At 44.0% G+C, this 24392-nt stretch overlaps 1 protein-coding gene across 1 annotated transcript in view; it reads left to right on the top strand.

The window, feature by feature from the left end:
• Positions 1-24392, top strand: part of nfkb1 (nuclear factor of kappa light polypeptide gene enhancer in B-cells 1) — a 92235-nt gene that overhangs the window by 17819 nt on the left and 50024 nt on the right. The window contains exons 6-8 of the mRNA XM_084331290.1: positions 20681-20832; positions 22606-22769; positions 24041-24199. Of these exons, the coding sequence (XP_084187416.1) occupies positions 20681-20832; positions 22606-22769; positions 24041-24199 (475 nt within the window). The remainder of the gene's footprint in view (positions 1-20680; positions 20833-22605; positions 22770-24040; positions 24200-24392) is intronic.

The raw sequence follows: 24392 nt of genomic DNA, 5'->3' as shown, positions 1-24392 counted from the left end.
ATTAGTTAGGTTTTTAGATTCGTTTTTTGTGTTTCTTTTTTTGTAAAAGAATGGCATCGCCACTGGGTCCCGGGAAACGCTTTTCTGGGCTCCACCAGCGGTTCACCGTTGCGACTTCCTCCGTGCGCCGCGGGGGTTCCCTGATCCCACGCTCGTGGTGAGAGGGTGAGCCTCGGCGGCGTGCAGAGCTGGGTGTGCGCCGCTCGGAGGCCGTTGAGCGTCCCTCACCAGTGAGGTGGCCCTCCGGCTCCGACGTCCCTATCGCGAGACCCTCGGCCAGCCCGGCGGTCTCTTTGATGGGTGACGACCTGCGGCGCAAACACTCAGCTTCTGCTCGCTTCCGGCGGTGAGCGAGTGGAGCGGGTGGTCTGGCGACGGAGCGTTTCCTCTCCATTGCATCCGATGGGGAATTGCTCTTCGACGCCCCGGCGGAATCGGGGCCCCGGGCCCTGGTTCCACACCAGGAAGCCTCCACGGAGTCGGAGTTTGCATCCCCAGATCCATGGTGGGACACCTCTTCAGCATAGTCAGGTTACAGCCCCCACCTACCAAGTGGGTTCAGCCACCCGACTGCAAGGGATGCGAGCGCGGTGGAGGAGAGACGGCAGGGAGAGCTGCTGGCTCTCTTCCCCGAGCTCATGACTGCAGCGGCGCACGCCAACGGCATCCCGTTGCCAACGCCCCTGCCGGCGCCTGTCCCCGATGACATGGTGGGCCATTCATTCCAACGCGACCCGCTGGGTGAGTTGAGCGTGGTGTGCCCGGCCTTCCCAGCCATGGGCGCCTACGTGGCTCGGGGACAGGTGGTACCCCGCATCATAGGCCTGACCCCCTCCTACCTGCCGTTTACGCAGGTAGAGGGTCTGGTCCAGGGCTTAAGGGACAGCAGGCCACAGTTGGATAAACCGCTGGCATCCGTCCTTTGCCCTGAGATGGTGTGGGAGCCCTGGAAGAAGCCTCTTCCGAAGGGGAGGTCGGCCCGGCGGCTGGCCTACTGGTCCGACCAGACCTACATCGCCTCGATTCAGAACCTGGCTGCGACAACCAACATCGCGCAGCTGGCGCGCTACCAGTTGGGGCTGATGGCGAGTGGGGAGGACCTGGGCCCGGACCAGTGCTTTTCCCATGCGCAGGCGTTTGGTGCTATCCTGCACCTGACCCAGCTCCAGGCCATATCTGCTGGCCACCCTGACCCAACGACACCTGTGGCTGGAACAGGCGTCGCTGGATGAGCGGAGGAGACTGCCCCTCCTCCTGGCCTCCCTCTCCGACGATGGTCTCTTCGGCTCCGCCATCGACGAGGTGTCGGTCGCCTGCAGGGAGATGGAAGAGCAGCGGTCGGTCCTCTGCCAGCACTTCCCTCGACCCGTCCCCCCGACGATGGGGGCCGCCAACGCGCAACGCTGCGGCCAGCGCCGCCAAGAAGGCTCGCAAACCAAAGGGGAGAACCCGACGGCCTACCTCGGCCTGGTACCTCCTACCCTGCGCCCGGGAGAAAAGGTAGGGACCTGCGAGCGCAAGCTGCACCCCCGAACCGCCCCCCCTGGGCAGCCTGCCCGAGGGGGCAAACGAGGTTGCGCCATGTGCGGCGGGAGGTGACTGGCGAGGGGCTAACCCTGGGCTCTGTTCCCCCTCTACCTCTCTCTCCTGCTCTGCACTTAACCCCCTATCCCCCCCCCCCCCCTCAAAATACTACGTTTTAAATAAAAAGTCCCTCTATGAGAGCGGCGAGTTTTTGTTGTAACAAGCGTGTGATTATTCACTGTATTTTTTTAGTATGCCTCTTACAAAATAAACAATGGGGGCCCGCTATCTTTCTGATGCAGTTAACACATTCAGGGCCATTCGATTTCAGCATCTAGCTATAGCACGGCCAGGTTTTCATTACATAGTTTCACTGTGCCACGTTGTTTGTAGAGTTAAATCTATATTTTATATTATAGCTATGGATACAATAACATGGTCATTTGACCGTAACTATCTTCCGTTCAAGATGCAAAAAAGAATACATTTTTTCATGAATACGTTCACACGTTATTCCGTGGTGAATACGAGTATAATTTTGGAATGATCCGGGCTAATTCCTGGGAGGCTGGCTATAGGGTGCAACGCTACTATTTTCAAATCAAATGCATATGATAGGTATTATGTTTCATCATGAATGCATGAAAGGGGGGGGGGGGGTTGTTTCTGATTAATTTATGTGGTAATAACGAATTCTGTTATTGGCAAACACACGCCGATCAGGGGGATGGGTATGAAAACCATGCACGATCAAGCTGAAATTGACGTCAGATTGTCCTTACCTGTGGTCGGTGGTATTCCAAAAATAATATTCCAATTATTTGATCGCCGTCTGGTCCATCCTATGCCCATCTGGTCCACGACCAGGTTCCCCATACCCACCAGCTTAGAGGGTGGGGCTGGGGTTCCCGGCCATTGTAAACGTCACAGGCTTTCGCGTTTTCTCATTGGCCCGAGAGATATGTCCCGAGAGCCTCCTCAGAGAGCTTCGGAGCCTCCTCCTCAGAGAGCTTCTGCCTTGAGTGATCCATGGGGCTGGGACCTCCTCCGTGCCCCGCTGCTAAGGCTTCGCCTGCGGGTCAGGGTTCGGAACCCCGACCCACGGGACGCCTCGCGGTGGCATCAGGGTTCAACGACCCCGACCCCATGAGGTGTGGGAGCGGTAACGCAGGCTTATGCTTTGCGTATGTTTCCCTGGTAGCAAGCGGGATGCGCGGTGGGGTAGACGCGGGGCCTCCTGTCCTGCGGTCTACTCACCTTGTGCGTCTTTTGGGTGCTGCCCCCTTTTTTCACACAGTCTGTGTCCTGCCCCCCACCCCTCACTAGGAAGGGTGGGGGGGCCCGGACCCTCCCTGGTGTTCTGATGGTTGTAGGGGACCTCAGCGGGTGCATTTGTCCGGCTCTCCGTGTCCTGCTCCGGTTCTGTGTCCCATAGAGCAGAACGGGAGAAAGTAACGAAATGTAACGAAGATTATCCTATAACCCTAGTTACATGAGTTACTTGCAAGTGTTCTGCTCTCAACTCACTGAGGACCCCTGACTGTCTTCCTAATGAAGGTCAATACTCGGGAAGGCGGATGTACGGTCACACCCCTCGCATATATACATGTAGGCAGACAGGGGCGTGGCTGTGCAAGTGCAAAGTGCATGTAGCGGAATCTTTCAAGTAATGTGGTAGTATACCTAGGTATACTTCCCATAGAGCAGAACGCTCGCAAGTAACTCATGTAACTAGGGTTATAGGATAACCTTTGTTATTACAGAAACTGAGTGCAGCCCATGATAACCTGTAGCCCCCATCCCCCAACCTTTTATTCACCTAAGCTCTGTCCACGCGTATATGGATATTTCTGAAAATGCAATTTCCCCCTGTCCACACCAACAGTGTTTTAGAAAATCTCTATCTACACGAGAACGCAAAAGCCATTTAAAGCACTTGCATAAGCATGCCAGGCCAGTAGGTCACGATAGTGTGTCATAAAACCTTTATTGTCAAACACAAACATGAGGAGCAAGCATATTGAGCTTATTCTTTAGCGGTGGATTAATAATACACAGCGAATATATTTATACGCCTTGGCAATGTCGGTATAATGATGTAAGTAAAGCTAGGTTGCCTTGTAAACATGCAATTAAACCCACCAGTACCAGAACACATGTAAACAAACCGGTAGCCCACCATTGCTCATAGGTTCCTGGCACATGCTCAATACATATAAAACAACAATGCCATGCGTAAGGCGAGATCATGATGTCAGTGTTTTTCAGAAGTGTTGTTTCATTTGATCACAAGAATACAGTGTTTTGAAAAATCCAAAAGCTGGTTTCCAGCTACCTAAAACACTTCATGTGGATGGGAGGCCAAAACGCAGCGTATCTGCACTTAAGCGTAAGTATCCATATATGCATGGTCAGGGCCCTACGCTTAACCCTCCCTACCATTTGATAACTGCTATGACATGCCCACTATCTACCACCTATTTCTGAAGTTTACCAACCTTAGTATATGTGGTAACATCCTATCCTGTGTATTGGTGAATGCCCTTGGTTTGTGAGAGTGCTCAGACCGACCTGCAGCTGATGGTTATGCGCTGATTATCACTGTTGTCACGTGAAAACCTTGTATCTCCAGAGGGATTTTCCAGGAATTGAGAATAGCTCTTGTTTTTAGGTCGACTACTATGGGCTAGATCCACAAAGAATGGATTGCATGGAGCAAGTTGCACCCTTACTTACAATTCATTATGAATTGAAAATGGGGGACCCTGATGTAAACAAGACGAAAGTCTTTCTCTGGTCTGCATCCCCTTAACAATTTTCATTCAATCAATCACAGTGCAGATTGATTGATTGAATGAAAGTTTTATTAACAGATTGCAGAATGGGTACAATACAGTACGGCTCAATACACACAATTGTTAAGGGGATGCAGACCAGAGAAAGACTTTTGTCTTGTTTACATCAGGGTCCCCCATTTTCAATTCATAATGAATTGTAAGTAAGGGTGCAACTTGCACCGTGCAATCCATTCTTTGTGGATCTAGCCCTGTACTATTTGTACATGTATGTGTGAAGTGTATTGTAATCACTCACATGTCTGTCAAACTTGTTATGTAGGTTGGTTGACAGTCAACCAAGGGCCTTATATATATGTATGATACATTGTATATGATACTAGTAGTTTGGATGCCATTAATATCGAGCCCTGCCTACATTCAAATCCACAATGTAGCAGTAGCCTTCACAGTGAGTGTAGAGAGGAAGACTGGCACAGGCATATGATAAATTATATATTATCGAGTCATAACCAAGCTAAACAAACCTCTGGGCAAAAATCTGTTTAAGATTATCTCCTACACTGACCAGCTCCACAAGTGAATGCCTCCTAAATACTATAACATTACTTCTTGCACATGGGGTCAAAGAAAAAAAACTTCTTCCACTCACCTGATCGATGATGAAGTTGAAACCTCATGTCATGATGTTTCACCATCTCTGTAGAGATCACTTCTGGATCTATGTGTAGTTTGTTGTTTGGTTGCTTGCTAATGCTAGCAGCAACCTTCATTGCTAACTATTAGCATTAACATTAGCAACCGGAGGGCAATTTGGTGACTTCTGTACTGTACACACTGACATAAACATAAATGGCAAACTATCGTCCCAATCTTTATTTGACCTATTCTATCAAAAGTTGCAGATAAATGGGTTGTCAAATTGCTTGTAGAACATCTAAGCAATGGCCACACAAACTGCAATGAATTTGTTTTTAGAGAAAGTCAAAGGCCTGTGGCTGCCGTCTTCCTAGACCTAAAAAGGGCCTTCGACACTGTTGACCACTGAGACCTTCTATCTAGGCTAACTAGTTAAAATGTCTGTAAAGATGCCTTACTGTGGTTTAAAATCGTACCTATCCAACAGGAGACGACATGTCACTGTCGACAGTGTAAAATCCCCCAGTCCTCTTTGTAATGTCTGTGTCCCACAGGGTTTTGTCCTCGGACCAATTCTATTGTCCCCGTTTATCAACCGTCTTCCCCAACATCTGTTAGAACATCAACACCCAGATGTGGTCATCTTCACTGAGGCCAAAAACCTCAGGGAGGTCTCCCATGTCCTCACATCTGCAATGTCGAACCTTAAGAACTGGCTGACTGAATCTTTTCTGTTCTGTAATTATTATCCTCCTCTTCTGCTGACCGGCCACAGGGTTGGTTGTTGTGGTCACCACTGTAGTAAAGTCTTTTCTCACAATGTCACTTTCCGGTTTGCCAAGGACGTGCTTTCAAAAATAAAAGTTCAACTTCAACTTCAAACGTCAAATTACTTTATTTTCCTTCGGAACTTCATTTGTGCAGTGGTTGAAAGACAAACATACAGTCACAGTACATAGACACTCACCACTATATATATAAAAAATGTGGGTATATTAGGCCTTTTCAAAATAAAAGTATAGAATCGTCCCATTTTAGTATTGCGTTGTATCGTGTCACAATATGTACTTGTTACACCCCTACACATTACAGAAAGAAAGAAAAGCGGCACAATTTGAAGTTTACCGGTTTGCACATGACAAGTGTGTTGATTGGAGTGAGCCCCGGAATTCCCCCTCATTCCTAGTAAGCGTCTAGGAACGTTTCTCTGCGGCGTGTTGAACACACTGTTTGCTCTTGTGAAAAACAACATTACTCGTCGCCTGCATTTCTCACTAGAAAACAAAGTTAATTGTGTTTAAAAAAATATATATATATTTTCAAACTAGGGAGACTGTACTCACACACACACACACACACATGTGCACATATCCTGGACAATCTGCACATGTTCAGCCTGGGAAATCCCCCTCAACAAGTCTCTAAAATATAGCTCCAGTTGGGAGAGTAGGTGTGTTTGGTATGTTGATAAACTGAGTCATTTTCTCCACTCTGTCTGATTGTGTAGGTAGTAGGTACTGAGGGTAGTAGAGTTAGTAGCTTCTGTCTGATTGTGTAAGTACTGAGGGTAGTAGAGCTAGTAGCTTCTGTCTAATTGTGTAGGTACTGAGGGTAGTAGAGTTAGTACTGAGGGTAGTAGGGTTAGTAGCCTCTGTCTAACTGTGTAGGTACTGAGGGTAGTAGAGTTAGTAGCCTCTGTCTAATTGTGTAGGTACTGAGGGTAGTAGAGTTAGTAGCCTCTGTCTAATTGTGTAGGTACTGAGGGTAGTAGAGTTGGTAGCCTCTGTCTAATTGTGTAGGTACTGAGGGTAGTAGAGTTAGTAGCTTCTGTCTAATTGTGTAGGTACTGAGGGTAGTAGAGTTAGTAGCTTCTGTCTAATTAGTAGCTTCTGTCTAATTGTGTATTGTGTACAGAGGGATTTGAGACATGGCCACGGTATGCCTAAACCATTTGATTGTTTTTTTTATAAAGTAAAGACAACTTTATTTATAGCGCTTTAAAAACCATACCAGTTGGATATAAAGTGCTTTAGAAAACAGACGGAGGAAAAACAAACCCACAACCACACACTTGATGGCAAAAATAAGACTAGGTCAGACACAGTTAAAGATGCAGTTTCATGTAAGAACTACTTTCTACCGAAGTACATCCCCCATTCATTATTATGGGGGTAGTTTCAGTTTGGTAGAAAATAGTTCCTACATGAAACTGCTCACAACAAGGTATGTGGACAGTGGTTTAACGGGGGCATGGTTTCTGGAAAGGAACATTGCTTTTGTGTTTTTCAAATGTATTGGAGTGACGGCAAATATCTTTAGAGCAGATATCTCTAAAACTATATACTATATATAAATTGATGTGCCCTTGCATTTTATTATAATTTTTTTTTATCTCGAGAAAAGTATCCAATATACAATATAAATCTAACTTGACATCAGTTCATTCTACATGGTGTTGGTACAGGAGTGCGGTCGTGGGCGAAGAGCGAGTGGGACACCGGTGTTCAGGGTGAGGGTGGAGGAGGTGAGGTAGTCTAACCCAGTGGTTCCCAAACTGTGGTGCGCGCACCCCTTGTGGTGCACGAGCGCCCTCTAGGTGGTGCGTGACATGCGTGACATTTTTATTTATTTTTTTACAATAAAATGTCATACAAATCTTAGTCAAACCTTTAGTATTATGGATATTAAACATGCTGGCAGAGTACATGCATCCATGTTGTTGTGAACATTTTAATTAAATAAAGAATTCCCTATCCATAGTCGCCGTGGGAAGAGATAAAATAAAAAATTAGCTAGGTCGGGAGGTGACAGGGGGTGCACGGCCAAAAAAGTTTGGGAACCGCTGGTCTAACCTAACATACTGGGGTCTATTGGTTAGGAAGTCAAGTATCCAGTTGCAAATAGGGGGGTTGATGTCTGTCGAGTTCTTTGGTTTCCACGAGGTCACCAAGTTTGGAGATGAGTTTGGAGGGGATGATGGTGTTGAATGCTGAGCTGAAGTCGATGAACAGCGTTCTCGCATGGAGTTCAACAGTGAGAATGCTTAAAGCACAGCCGTGTCGGTAATCAACACTTTCCCACCGCGTTTTATGCCATTTATATCTACTAACAATTAGCCTTGTTACTAATCTCAACTGGCAACTATTTTTATAATCAATTAGTTGGGTCTATGTTATGCTGCACCTCCATGGCCTGTTAACACATAGTTTTTCTTGTCTTTGTCTTTATTATTATATTATTAACTGTTCAGCTCTTGATATTGAACTCTCTCCCCCCCCTCCTCCCTCCTCTCACTCTACCACCACAGAACCTGGACTAAGAACCCCCCCCCTGACACACACAGACACACACTGCCACTTCACAAACTCACTGCCACTTTACTTTACTGCCATTATTTTAGTTTACATTATATTAGTTTACTGCCATATCTATCATCTCACTGCCACTTTATTATTGTATTCTACTGCCATTATTTATTAGTTATACTTACTATGTACCACTGCTGCTAAAAAAAGATTTGCACTAAGTTCTCTTTTACCTCCTATAATTATTTCAATCATACATTAATTTCTTTAGCCACTGTTTATACTGTATATATAGTATTATGTATAGTGTATGTACATCGTGTCCCATATGTTACTTATGTTTATAGTGTCCTATATGTTACTTTATGTTTATATTAGATATTTTTCTTATATACACCGTGGGAAGGGGGAAACGCAATTACATTTCTCTGTATGTCTTGACATTATGAGAAGCGACAATAAAGCTGACTTTGACTTGATGTATAGCTTACATTTACATCAATTTGCAACTTGTTTGAAAGAGCATTGTACAAGAAGAGGAATAATGTTTTGTTTGCATACAGTTTTGCCTTTTTTCTTTTTATCCGATGAATTGATTAATCGTAAAAAAAAGAATTATAAATTAATTGACTATCAAAATAGCCTTACTTGTTATTAATGACTTATGTAGAGCAAATTTGTTAGATAAAAAATGTGCACTAAACCAAACTGATGAATAAAAATATGTGTATTACACCCCTACTACGGGGACTAAATATTAGTCATGTACAGAGGAGCATGTGGGGCTTGGTAAACAAATAGCATGTTTTCTTTTTTTTTTTTTTACTTCTGTAACTGATAGGTATGTAAGAACAGGAGTAATACTACATGTTCCCTTTTTTTGAATCTAGTCCATAGCTGCAGCATTCTGACCTAGCTGGAGGTAGGGGAGACTGAAGGCCAAATCCCATATCCCTTCCCTTGGCCCTACCTCTCGTTTTGGAGTGCCCTCGACTGGTTAGTGGCCCTTCAAACAAAGCTACAAGGGGTAGAGGTGGAAATCTTTACCTAGGAAATGGGACACCCCATTTTGTCATCTGTAGTAAAATTATGTAAAGGACCTACGTACTATGTATCAGCTGCTTATTTGTTTTTTTTGCAGGGCCTAGAACAGCGGGGGCTAGTGGGAGGGGTATATGACCACTTCCCCGTTCCCTCCAGGTCTGAGAGAGACCGAACGGTCCTGATGATAGAAATAACTCTTAAGTTGTAGTACTGTCCTCCACCAATGAAATTCTTAGTTGGTTATCAAATTTAATAGTCATATAGTCAATAGTCACAAGTTCTTGGTTGACCGACACTACTAAACTGATAGAGGCTGAATATCTTGGCAGAATCGATCTGTCGAATGTTTGTCACCAAGATATTTTTCAAACATTGCTGTTCCCTACATGTTCTACAACTCAGCTGTGATTATATTTAGTCTGTATTATTTTGTTGATATTAGCCAGTTGTTCCCATTTTAGGGTAGTATCCTTTTTGAGTCAGTGGTGTTGCATGGGTTGAATGAAGAGTCATTTAGAACAAGAGAATGATTAAACTTTTCTGTGTTTTGTGTCTTTGTGTGTGCCACTGCTTTCTGGTAGTTAGACGTAGTCCCATCTGCATTTGTTGTATTTTCAACTAGAGCCTAAGCAAAACGAGAAGAATTTACCCCACATGAAGACCGGTATTTCAATCATCATCCCACTCCTCATCCTCACCCCACCCATCACTTTGTTTCGAGTCTCGTGTTGGGAATTTCCTACACGTGGCACCTACGTATAATTACAAGGAAGTGCAGTCTGACGTCACAAAGGGGAAACGCACAGTGTTTCAGCTCAGCAGACAGAGCCAGACACGAAAGGCCTTCAGCCAAAGGTGAACCATGTAGGTTAGAGCGTACCTTGGCTTGGAGTTAACTATTCTATTCATCTCTGCTTTAAATAGCCCACATGTACGAGATGCAAGAGGACTAGACTTGAAGCATATCTAGCTAACAGCAGTGTTGTGCTGAACGGCGGTTCATATGATGGAGCATAAAATCTGTCTTTTTATTTAACTAGACCTGGAGTATGGCGCTAATCTTTTTTGCATTTTCCCATTCACATACATTCGCTTTGCGGGTTGTTTCCATCCGGGAAGCTGATTGGCTGACACCACATTCTACAGTCAGTGACCGTAAATCCCGGGCATCACCAGCAGTTATCTCCCCTACACACTAATGCTTAATGTTAGGATTTGGGGAGGGAAAGCTGATCCTAGACCAGAGGGGTAACTTCACCCTGCGGAGCCAGACCGCCCCCTAGCGGCACAATGTTACAGTGTGATGAAGGAAGGAAGGAACACACAGATAAATCTATAGTGATTCTCAGGGTGGGGGACAACTAGAATGTCACTCGCAGAGATGCTTACACCTGCTCTCCCCCATCTGGGTAACATCAATGATGTCAGTACTAGTCCACTACTGAGCTAAAACTAACTGCAGTGCAGCAACAAACTGCTTTTGTCACAGTGAAAAATGTATTGACCCTTTTCAATTGAACAGCATATTACATGCCTATGCTACACGGATTGAAATGACATTCAGTGATGTTTCATGCGAGTCAGTACACCAGAAAACAACCAGAATCAACATATATTCTTGCTATTTCAATGCACTGAATGAGGATGTTCTCAGTAGTCGGCCATAGAGAACTGAACCTTGGCGGTTCTTGAGCTTGGGCTGAGCAGGACAGACAGCCATGCACTTGCACAACCTCATGATCATACAACTTTGTAATATCAAAGCAAAGATTAATCAGTTTTAGGATAGACTGATGAGGTCAATTAACCATGTATTATCCACCCTTGGCAGATTATGATTATGAAAAAGGGATGTGATTCTTCATTATTGATGGCACATGGAAATTACCGATGGATGAAAAGACGAGGTTGCTTTAAAAGGCCATTTACATTACATCTTTCTTTTCTGTATTCTCTATTTGATATAGTTTACGGAGCCTCAGCCTATATTGCCATACTGAGGTGTACCATATATGTTTCGCATTAACCAAGCAGGCTTGGTTGTACAAGACTGGTGTAGGTTAGTGTAGTGAGAAAGTGCTGTGCTTTCTGCCCAGACCAGCCTTATTGTTTGGCCAAATAGTGAACATTGTAAACATTTCACCTTCACCTATGGCTGATGTGGACACACACACACACATGGACAGGAGTGATTACAATACCCCCGTTGCCCGCAGCGATCTCCGTGCGCGGGTGTAACAAATAACAAAATGGTATTATCCAAATTACTTTCTTCCATTCCTGGCAAGTGTCAATGTTTTGTCTCTGATCCATCATGCACATATAAATTAAAATTTAAAACTAAAACTACTAAACTATATTTTAAAATAACCACTCTGCCCCCGTCACTTCATATAGAATGTTCTTCCTAGTATTGACCCATCTCAGACCTTTTGTTGGTCCGAGGAAACTGGATTTATAAAGCACTGCAAGCACTGTGACCCGTTTGTCTTGAGCCGCACATTTCCGTATTTACCTTGATGTGTAAAGACAGCGTTGCTCTTGTGTAGAGGAGGGATCAGCAGTGATGGTCCACATGTATATGTCTAGATGTGCAAGATGCCATAACGTTCATTGTGGAGAACATTGACAAGTGGAAAAAAGACCTTCAGAGAGAAGTGGGGCCCTAACAGGGAAACATACCCTAACCCACTACTGTTTCCTCTCCTGGCTGTCTCCCCATATTAATCATCAGTACAGTGGTTTTAATTACAATGATGACAAGATGGCAAACTCCAGCAGTTGTTCCCAACTTCCGGCTGTCCAAACATGCGCACAGAGCTATGAATGCTTGCACCTCCACAACCACCATCAACAAAATGCCAGTGGCACTTCATCACAGAACTGTAATTTGGCCTTTATTGTGAGACCATGGTATTCAAGGCTACAGTGAAGAAGAAGAAGAAAAAGAAAAATACACACAAGTCGTGCTGGGAACATGATTTGTGTACACGTTGATAATAATAAATGACAGCCCTTTTGTAGAACTCAAAGTCGCTTTACACTAAGCAATGGGTGATAGTGAGTCAAACAACAGACAAACACACAAGGATGGACAGGGGGAGTGGCTAAGAGAAGGCATTGGAGAAGAAATCGGTCTTGAGGCAGGGTTGAAAAACTGAGGAACTCAAGTTTTTCAACCCTCAAATTGCTAAGGTTGGACTTGTGGGTGGAGAGAAGGCAGGTTGAGGTGGATCTGAGGGACAGAGGGTTGGTAGGGGGAGAGGAGCTCAGTGACGCCTGTGATATTAGTTTTGTCAAGCAGGAAGAGGATATGGGTGCCTATAATTCTTTGGTGACATTTATATCAGGGCTGGAAGGTATACTGAATATGAAGGTATAGCCTACCTTTCATGGATCCATGCAAAGGTATGGAATTTACTATACCGTCGCTCCACATAGTACATATTGTAAAAACATAATAAAAACAACATACTGTATTATTTATTATGTTCATCCCAAAAAAAATCATTGCAGCAGTATTAAAAAGTAAAAGAAATAAAATAGAATGTTGAATGAAATAGCACCATGGCAGTTGTATTACAAGGTAAAGACATACAAATATGTCTCATCACATTGTCATTTGTACTGGAAAACTATACCGTTATATCATCAACACTAAGAAAATAGCCTTAAAAAGCCTTATTTTATATACTGTGGCACATTAATCTGTTATTTAATAGCTTGAGAGATGTGATATTTTTGTTTTGTGTAGTAATAAAGTAGTGTGACATAGACCCACACACAGTCTGTCTGTCTGCTCTGACCCCAGTGGTCGTTAACCCTTTCACTACCACACTACCAACTGGTTAACCTTTTCACTGACGCCGACAATACAGAAGGTTAACCCTTTCACTGCCACATGACAAAGGGTTAACCCTTTCACTACATAAGGTTAACCCTTTCACTACCACACTACAGACTGTTAACCAGTGAAGTTTCTCATAGTTCGCTCGGCTTAGTCCATTATTTCACATCCCATGGGGGTGTTTCATTACCATATATGGATAATCATGCACGAGCATAGACGGTAAGAACAATGGTATTTATCAACACTGAGTGTGCGTACGACCTGTGCATGCACGGTTGATAAATCCCGATTTTTCTGTGCGTAGAGACATTCTAAATTCCTTGTGTAGGAACGAAAAATAGAACACTTTCTACGCACTATTGATAAATGAGGGCCCAGGACATTTACAACTAGTGTTGCAGGAGCATGGCTAAGAATAATCAAAGCCTCTAGTCACCCAAACAACTGCCTCTTTGAACTTCTGCAGTCAGGCAAGCGATACCGGAGTCTCATGGCCAGTACAGAGAGACTCAGAAGGAGCTTCCATCCCCCAGGCCATCAGGATGCTCAACGACAATGACACTATTTAACAACCCATCATCTACACTCACAGCGCACACATCCACACACACACACTCACTTTAAATAAACACTCACCGTAACACCCACTCTACTCACTTTAAACACTTTAACACACTTTATATTTATTAACAAAGAGATTTGCACTACAACTCATACCTCATTGCACCTTACCCTAAGTTGTACCTGATCCCATTGCTGCATTGTACCTCACTGTTTTTTACTCTGTATTGTATATGTGTATATTGATTGACTGAACACTTTTTGTTTATGTACTCTTGACTTTGTCTATTTTATACTTTTAATCTATTTTATCTAGCACACTCTCAGGAGCTCATACAGAAAAAAGCATTTAATGGAAAAATATTCTGTATTTTACTATGACAACTATTAAAGAAACTTGAACTTAACTTCAATAAAACCTCATGGAATTGTCCTAACATGATCATTTCCCCCTCAGTAGTGCCGTTTGCCCCTTGGCCAGCAGTTCATTGTATTTTGCTATCTTCTCTTGTATGATCACACTAGACTTTCTTTGACTGATATCGTTTTGGATGGCTGACAAATATCAGGTCCTTTTTTATTTCTCAGACCATCTAAATTAAAATGTGAAAGGCACATATCTCCCAGTTTTCCCCCTTGGATTTGACAACATCATGATGCTAACTCCAGTGCCTCTTCCTAACCTCATGATGGCGTGGGTTCCAATAGCTTTATGTCGCTTCCTAAAAGTAGTTGGTTGTTGTGTGGATGTCCAACCTCTATAGCTCACCATACTGTCAACATTACAACCTGCCCCAAGTACGTATAAACAGGATACAGTACAGGGACTACAACCCAAACATGAGATATTGTCCCTGTTTGTGATTTCTATTTCCACTTCAGTCAAACTTGAACAAAGTGACTGGTAACACACACACACACACACACACACACACACACACACACACACACACACACACACACACACACACACACACACACACACACACACACACACACACACACACACACACACACACACACTGATTTCTGCTATGTCTGTGGCAGACAGTGACTCATGCTGTTGACATTTCATACCAAACGATTCAGGAGAAGTTGCCCTTTAGTTTTTTTCTGTGAAAATGGTATGACTATTGTCTCTGTTAACATAAAGGGGGTTTCCAGGGTATGTGGTAAAGAAGAAGACCTGTAGGTCCCAGATATGTCCTCCATAGAACAAAAACCATTTTGTGTATCGATGTCCATTTAGTTTTTATGGAAGATTTGTACTCCATTTGTACTCTTGTGAAATCAACAAGGTGGATTGGTTAGATGGGAGGTAGGTTGGATTAAGCAGTATTGTCATGACTGGCAGGTTACTGGTTGAATTTCCTAGCTTAAAATCTGTGAAATAGTGGGGCTGGGGACCCTTTTTCATCATCTTTTGGGGACAGACTCCAGTGACATTCTGGATGACAGCACTTATCAGACGTTTTGTGGTTTCACTTTGAGGCTTCACCTGGAGGCTTCATCTGGACGCTTCATCTGGACACTTCACCTGTTGGCTTCACCTGGAGGCTTCACCTGGAGGCTTCACCTGAGGACTTTACCTGGACGCTTCACCTGAGGACTTTACCTGGAGGCTTCACCTGAGGACTTCACCTGAGGACTTTACCTGGAGGCTTCACCTGAGGACTTTACCTGAGGACTTTACCTGAGGACTTTACCTGGACGCTCCACCTGGGGACTTTACCTGAGGACTTTACCTGAGGACTTTACCTGGAGGCTTCACCTGAGGACTTTACCTGAGGACTTTACCTGATGACTTTACCTGGAGGCTTCACCTGAGGACTTCACCTGAGGACTTTACCTGAGGACTTTACCTGGGGACTTCACCTGGACGCTTTACCTGAGGACTTTACCTGAGGACTTTACCTGTAGGCTTCACCTGGACGCTTCACCTGAGGACTTTACCTGAGGACTTTACCTGGAGGCTTCACCTGAGGACTTTACCTGGAGGCTTCACCTGGAGGCCATACCACATGCCATGCCGTTTATTAATATAAACACACAAATCTTTGGTTTGTGTATTTCAAGCTCCTTTTGCTGTCTGACAACGTTGGTGTTGATAGAACAACAACTGAAAACTGTTTTGCATAAACACAATGTTGGCAATTCAGCAGACATGGGTGATCCCAGCAGAGTTCACCTGCATAATTGTATTAAGTTCTGTGCCATGCTATATCTATATTGTTGCAAAAACAATAATTAAATATAATTAAATACAATTATTTGTGATACACAAAATCAAAACCACATCAACATGTTTTTTTTTTTTTTTTTTTATTTTTTTTTTTGCGTTTATCGCTTTTTCTGGTCAAGCATGACCGACAGATACAGGGTGAAACGGGATATAGATCAGGGGAAGACATTCTGGTAAATGACGGCGGGTCCGGGAATCGAACTCGGGAGTCCACCAGATCCGTGACGCAGCACGGTTTTCCCTGGCGCAGAAATAGCGCCGATATATGCAGTGAGCTACTGGAGCTCCCATCAACATGTTTATTAGTGAAAACTGTTTTTAAAAAGCGCTGTCATTTATATTTCAATATGATGTGATCAAAGAATTGATGTTGTGAAGAAAAATGTAAATGACAAATGAGACTGTATCTCATTGTGTTCGTCAACCAAGATATCTTGATTACAAGTTACAGTTGAAAATAGTCATGAGACAAAAAAACTGAATGTTCACTGCTGTTGTGGGACAAACATAACTCCATAACGTGGACCTAGAAGACTAGGGTTGGCACGTGGGATGTGGCATTCTTCTGTAGGGTCGGGCCGGGCCATAATTCAATACTATTGTTTATTGTCTTTCAATGGGATCATATCGTGCTGAAATAACGATGGTGTGATATTGTTGCACTCAATTATGTCATCTAAATGAATGATGACGACCACATATTAAAGGGATAGTTTGTTTTTTGGACATTAAGTTGTATGAAATACTTGCCAGTAGTGTAGTGGATGTGAAGCTATTTATTCAGACCCTTGGTCGCTGCTGGGAGTTCTGGCCAGAAGCTTTTGACGGGTAGCATAGGGCAGAAACGGGGTCACAAAACCAGAAATATTTTAAACCACAACATGCATAAAGACCAGAGTTACCCATTTCCAACACAAAACCACAGTCCTCCAGCATTTTGAAACCTCTGGTTTTGAGACCCCATTTGCTTGCCGTTTCGCTCGGAACCCGGCCAGAACTCTGACCCGGTGACTCGGTAAGTAAGCTACTAGCGTTACATCGGCTACACTATAGTATACAACACTAAAGTATACAACTCGGTGTCCAAAAAACCAAACTATCCCTTTAAGTTTAATTTCTGCATGTTATTTGAGTTTTGGTTTTGACACTTTATATTACCCTGCAGTTCAATTTAATGAACATCAGCTGGGTTATTTATAATGTGATTTTGCATTTGTGCACATGATATCGGTATTGGAAAAGTTCCAGATGATTGTCTTGATATGAATTTCTTTAATTTCGCCAAGCCTTATTCTTCTGAGTGTCTTGTTTGCAATTTGGGGACGTGAGCTATTTTCAAGCCTAGAACATGTGACAGTAATTCTTTGAAAGACCGGAACATAGTCCCTTAAAGGGCCCGTGTCTTATAAGTGGCCTTTTCCAGTGTTTAGCATTGTTTTATAGCAATGGGGGGTTAGTATCAATGGGTCTGTGTCTCTAATTACGGATTGCTCTAATTCAGTTGAAACAATCTCCTCCCCCATTGAATTAGGTCATTCTGATTTGACTGTTTTGCTGATGTGAAGGCACTGATCTGCATAACTAACCCCCCCTCTATGGTTGTAGCGCAACCATGCGAGTGAAAATAGTAATACCTGCACTTCCTCAAGAGGGTGCCGACAGAGAGAGGCAGAGAACGAGAGAGGGAGAGAGAGATAAAGAGGGAGAGAGAGAGAGATAGAGAGGGACAGGAGCTTCTACACATTTACACACACACAACCTGACCGGCCGCACGGGGAAACACAAACACACACGCATTTACACACAACCTGGCTGTGTGGAAACACAAACACACACGCATTTACACACACACACAACCTGACCGGCATGCGGGGAAACACAAACACACACGCATTTTACACACAACCTGACCGGCGAGCATGGAGAGAGAGAGGGACCGCACGCAGGAGTGTGTAAATGTGTGTGTGCGCGCGGGGCTGGTGTGGGGCTTCTCCCTGGGATATCACTGTCCGTGCAATAATATTCACAGCGGTATATATTGTCATTTGAAACAAGTTACCAATGCATTGCCCCCCCCCCCACCGCGGCGAAATTAATTAGTATCCCCCTCAATCTTTCTACCTCTCTCTCTGTGCCAGTCGCAGACTGTGGGCGACTGTCACTCAAAGCGCTTATGGGCGGAGCCCGGCACAAACGGCTTGGAATCTTGAAGTCGAAATTTTTTGCTTTTGAGTAATTGATTAAAAATATAAAACAATGAATTTTTTTGCAAAATACTTTACAGATGTGTTCCATAGACTCACAGGAATTGTGTAAAGTTGCCCAAATAGTGAAAGGAATAGCAATGCATGTCCCCTTTAACTCTTTATTCGGCCCACAGTGAGTGTGTGTGCATTTAACCCTTTCACTACCACACTACAGAAGTGAAAGGGTTAACCTTCTGTAGTGTGGTAGTGAAAGGGTTAACCCTTTGTCGTGTGGCGGTGAAAGTGTTAATCCGTATTGTCGTAGTGAAAGGGTTAAGCAATACAGCATGTGTGCAATGCTCACAAACGGGTACTTGTCTAGAGCCTGGGCCTAAATTGAAAATGAGATTGTGGACTGGAGTGACTCATTATGCCAAGAGAAAGTGTGTGACTAACCACACAAGAGAGCAGAACACCAAGTGATGACAACATGTCCAAAAGCATCACATCACTCTTCTGTCTCTCTGAAGTCCTTGTGACTCGAGATAAGTTGAGAAGATATCAAACCACTGACTGCAATCACCAGCACTCACTTCAGAATAATCCAACAAATTAGCTTTTCTTTCCAGCTGCGTATCTGGGCTGTGAAACATTTGACTGTGCTTTTGTTTGTCGATTTGACGATTGGCCTTTTTGAATTCCTGCCAAGGCTAAAAAGCTTGTTATTGTTTATGGTGCAACCTATACTGTGTATAGAGGTCTGCTCAAAGATTAAACTATTTGTTTTTTTATGACCGAAGGCACAGAATTCATAGGATCTTTAATGTCGGTTGTCACTACAACTTTAAACGTGTTATTGTAGAATGGTGTAATTTCCCAGTTTCTGTTATTATGATATTACTTTGAATGTTTCTATAAAAAAAATATATTTGTTAATAAATGTGTACATTTTGCTTAGGTCACAGTTTATTAATTGTATGTGGTATATTTGTATTGACTTGACAACTCTTACAGTTTGTTTTAGTCTGATATCTCTTACCAGGATCCTCCATATACAGTAGCTACATATCAGATACTGATAGTGTTTTAGTCTGATATCTAGGGTTGGGCACCGGAAGTTAGGAACCGGAATTATTATTATTATTCTTTTTTATATAAATTAATTTGTTAATTAATACCCTAGTTACAGTACAGCAACCAAATTCAACTGTATCAAGTCAACTGACAATGTGAATAGTATGGGGGGAAAAAAGGATTTTTCAAATAAATCTTTTCTCCTGTGAAATAAGCTGTGACCTGTTTTGACCTGCACCTCTAAAAATGGGAATCGAGAATCGTTTAGAACAGGAATCGAAATGGAGAATCGGAATCATTCAAATCCAAACGATGCCCAACCCTACTGATAATCTGATATCCCTACCAGGGTGTATCTACACTACACTAGGTACATCTCAGATACTGATAGTGTTTTAGTCTGATATCTGATATCCCTACCAGGGTGTATCTACACTAGGTACATCTCTCAGATACTGATAGTGTTTTAGTCTGATATCTGATATCCCTACCAGGGTGTATCTAGTCTACACTAGGTACATCTCTCAGATACTGATAGTGTTTTAGTCTGATATCTGATATCCCTACCAGGGTTTATCTACACTAGGTACATATCTCAGATACTGATAGTGTTTTAGTCTGATATCTGATATCCCTACCAGGGTGTATCTACACTAGGTACATCTCTCAGATACTGATAGTGTTTTAGTCTGATATCCCTACCAGGGTGTATCTAGTCTACACTAGGTACATCTCTCAGATAATGATACTGTTTTAGTCTGATATCCCTACCAGGGTGTATCTAGTCTACACTAGGTACATCTCTCAGATACTGATAGTGTTTTAGTCTGATATCCCTACCAGGGTGTATCTAGTCTACACTAGGTACATCTCTCAGATAATGATACTGTTTTAGTCTGATATCCCTACCAGGGTGTATACACTAGGTACATCTCAGATAATGATACTGTTTTAGTCTGATATCCCTACCAGGGTGTATACACTAGGTACATCTCAGATACTGATACTGTTTTAGTCTGATATCCCTACCAGGGTGTATACACTAGGTACATCTCAGATAATGATACTGTTTTAGTCTGATATCCCTACCAGGGTGTATACACTAGGTACATCTCAGATAATGATACTGTTTTAGTCTGATATCCCTACCAGGGTGTATACACTAGGTACATCTCAGATACTGATACTGTTTTAGTCTGATATCCCTACCAGGGTGTATACACTAGGTACATCTCAGATAATGATACTGTTTTAGTCTGATATCCCTACCAGGGTGTATACACTAGGTACATCTCAGATACTGATACTGTTTTAGTCTGATATCCCTACCAGGGTGTATATGGCTATTGCAGAGATGGAACCTGTGACCTTCCAGTTATGTGATGGTTTCACTAACCTCTAGGCTGCTGCATGATTATACGTATTTCTCTTTAAATCTCTCCTTATTCCCCTCCTCCCAGATCTCAAACTACCAGGGCATGGCGCGGGTGGTGGTCCAGCTGGTGACGGCCAACTCTACTCTGGCCCACCTCCACGCTCACAGTCTGGTGGGCAAGCAGTGTGACAAGGGCATCTGTGTCACGGACATGCAGCCTAAAGACTCCATGATCAGGTGATCTTTCTGTCTCTCTCTCTCTCTCTCACTCTCTCACCTTCTCTTTCCCTCACCCGTTTAGTTCATAGATACATGTAGATAGATAGAAGGATAGAATGGGTATGTGAGTATGTGCACTATCTCATACTCCCTCCATCTCTGCCTCCCTCCATTACCCCTCTCTGTCTGCTACGTTGCTCTCTCTCTCTCTCGCTCTCACTACTTCGAACACACACACACACACTTGTGTTTCATGTGTCCAGGGTCAGTTTACTGAAATGCCGTTCATCATGCCACTGAAATGTTACACCAGTTGCACTTGAACCGCGTTCAGTCACTGCTGTAAACCACCAAGCAGTTATCACTTTAGACATTTATTTAGCACCATTATTCATGCTCTTCCTTATGTTGGGGGTTATTATATTGACTGTACAGTAGTTGTTGAAGGATTAATCTTCCCCGCTCAGGTTCTCCCGGCTGGTCAACCCCTCCGGGTTGAAAAACGGGGCTTTTGAGGTGATGAAATCACTGCGCCCAGGCAGCAGTGGTTCGGCAAAAAATGGTTCCGATTAGATATCTGTTTTTATTTACGTGGTGAATACACAGGTCACAACATGAAACCTCAGCAAAGCCTCCATACCAACATGAAAGTTTTGGAGTTGTATTTGGAGTGTATTTCGTGACTGTTGGGAACTAGGCTACACTGGCACACCTACTTCCAGTGAATGACACTAAGCTAGGCTAACGGTGGGGCTGTTCCCTAAGCCTAATGCATGCACAGAGAAGAAAAGGGTATGTATCTGCTTGTCTAACTCCAGGGTAGATGGCAAATAAGCTAATTTCCCAAAAAGTTTGTGTGTTCCTTTTTAAGTTCTGCCCAAAATCAACGGCCGCCTATTGCTCCTTTAGGTACTAAGGGCAGAGAAGAGCCAACACAGCTTGCTTATTTATGTATTTTTAATTTTTTTTTATTATTATCTTTTTCCCCCTCCTTTTTTCCGATTTTTCTCCCATCCCACTGTTAGTCGTTATGCCAATTCCCAACCCCCTTCCTGGTTGTTGCGCACCCCCCCCCCCCCCCCCCCCCCCCCCCCCTACTGTTGGTCCGGGAGGCCGGAGACTGTCACATGTTTTCCTCCGACACATGTGCAGCCAGCCGGCAGCCAGCCTGGCAGCGCAGATTCTCACCGGGAGAGTGTAACGTGTGGAAGGTCACACTACCTCCCTCCAGATCCTACCCTCGCTGTGCAGGCGCCCCGACCGAACTGTAGGGGTCGCTGTCCACAACTCCCAGGACCCACCCACGGCTTCCCTCCCCCTAACTCAGCCAAACGAGTTAGTATAGCGATCAGCCCAAGCCAAGGCAATGCTGACTCTCCGGGAGTCGAGACCGCAGCCTCTTGCATTGGTGACGAGCACAATCTCCGCTACGCCACCTGACCGCCTTATTTATGTATTTTTATTTTTATTAAATCGGGATCAAGAGTGAGATCTTGTCGACTGAGGTGTCTGAATAATGCAACTTGTGTTCTTCCTTTTGAGAACGTTTTGATTACGCTGCTATATTAGGCTATACATAGAAAGGAATGACCAACCATGTCCCTCCTGTCATTAAAACTCCCGCCACGTTTCCTCGGTGTAGCCCTTGTTCAATGCTCCTGAAAGTTATCCCATATCCTATCGTTGCTCTGCAGGCAGTTCTTTTAATTGCCACATGTGGAGAAAGCTTTCCGACTTGGGAGTAATATTCCAGTGTCCCATCAATCCTTTCTGTGTATTTTTCTGTCCTAGTTTTCCCAACCTGGGAATCCTGCATGTGACCAAGAAGAATGTGAGCAAGGTCCTGGAGGAGCGTATGACGGAGGTCTACAGGATGGGCTACAACTGTGGCGTGTCCATCCACCCCGAGATAGACACCTTCCCGGGAGAGTTCCGTGTGCCCAGGGATGTCACAGGTTAGTGTACTAGAGGAAAACTATACTATTCCTGTTTTTCCTTTCCTGTACGCACCAATTACTGTAGTGAATCATTATATATAATCATTATAATAATTTCTATGGGAAAGCGACAGGAATACTAAAGTGATTAACCATGCATTTCTCTAATATTCCACCACTATCACGACTCGCTACAATATTTTGTGGTAAATCTCGAAACCACAGGAATGCTATAGGTTTTTCTATAGTTCATTTTCATATGGGAGAGCTTGCATGGTGAAACAAAACATAAGAAGTCTTTTCATCTTGTATTGAGCCTCTAGGCCGGCTGGGGAGGTCAAGAAGTCAGGTTAGAAGCAAGGTACAAGAGAGAGAAAGAGCCCCCTGGCTTTTATAGGACAAGGTGGAGTCAAGGTTCATTCATGCCGTACCATTGGTCAGTTTAAATCATTTGATGTTAGTCATTATGCCAATTCCCAATCCCCTTACTGGTCGTTGCGCACTCTACCCCCTACCGTCGGTCCGGGAGGGCGGAGACTATCACATGCTTCCTCCGACACATGTGTAGCCAGCCCACCGCTTCTTTTCACCTGGCAGCGCGGACTCTTACCGGGAGAGTGTAACGTGTGGAAGGTCACACTACCTCACCCAGATCATTCCCTCGCTGTGCAGGCGCCCCGACCAACCTGTAGGAGTTGCTGTTTACAACGACCAGGACCCACCCTCGCCGGCTTTCCCACCCGCTAACACTGCCAATTGTGTTAGTATGGACGATCGGCCAACCCGGAAGCACCACAGCTGGATTCGATCCCACTGTCTCTGTGGTGGTAGACAGTCGCTTAGTCCGCTGCGCTACCCGGCCGCCCCACAGTACAGTATTCTGAGAGATCTCTTGAAACAAGTTTTATCGTATTGGAACAATAGCTATTTTCTCATCCCACCAAACTGGAAACTGTTTGAAAATAAGATTATAAGACTGGGTACAATTGTAAAATTGATTTTCTTTGCTCTGTGTGTGTGGTGCATGCAGTCAGACTTATATTATTTTAGAATCTAAAGTTATCTTATTATCTAAAGCTTAGATAATGGCATCAAATGAAATGGCTCAAGTCGTACTTTTGAGTAGAATATGATTGAGTGAAATAATACGTTGATCAAACCCTTCCTTGCCAGACTTTGTTTTGGGGAAGGGAGGAGAAGGTAGCTTACAAAATGTTTGTGTGTGTCCATGGAAATTGTATGATTTGTTCTGTGTGTGTGTGCGTGTGTGTATGTGTGTGCGTGTGCAGAGCACCAGCGGTGCCTGGTCAGCAGTGCGGCAGCCCACCAGTCTAAAGAGATGGACCTGAGCGTGGTGCGTCTGATGTTCACAGCCTTCCTCCCCGACAGCGACGGGGGCTTCTCCCGTAAACTGGACCCCGTGATCTCGGATCCCATCTACGACAGCAGTGAGTTTTCTATAGTCTGTTGAAGTCCAGTCCCCTTAGCGTTAGCGTTCCCCTTAGCTCAGTAGGAGGGCTGAGAGGGAGACGGAGTAGAGGAGACATGGGTGAGAAGTAGGGATGCTCGATATTGGCTTTTTTACTGATACCGATATTCCGATATTGTCCAACTCTTAATTTCCGATACCGATATCAACCG

Source organism: Notolepis coatsorum (assembly GCF_963971535.1).
Source record: "Notolepis coatsorum genome assembly, chromosome: 16".
Classification (NCBI taxonomy): domain Eukaryota; kingdom Metazoa; phylum Chordata; class Actinopteri; order Aulopiformes; family Paralepididae; genus Notolepis; species Notolepis coatsorum.
This window is presented reverse-complemented; position numbering and strand designations above follow the sequence as displayed.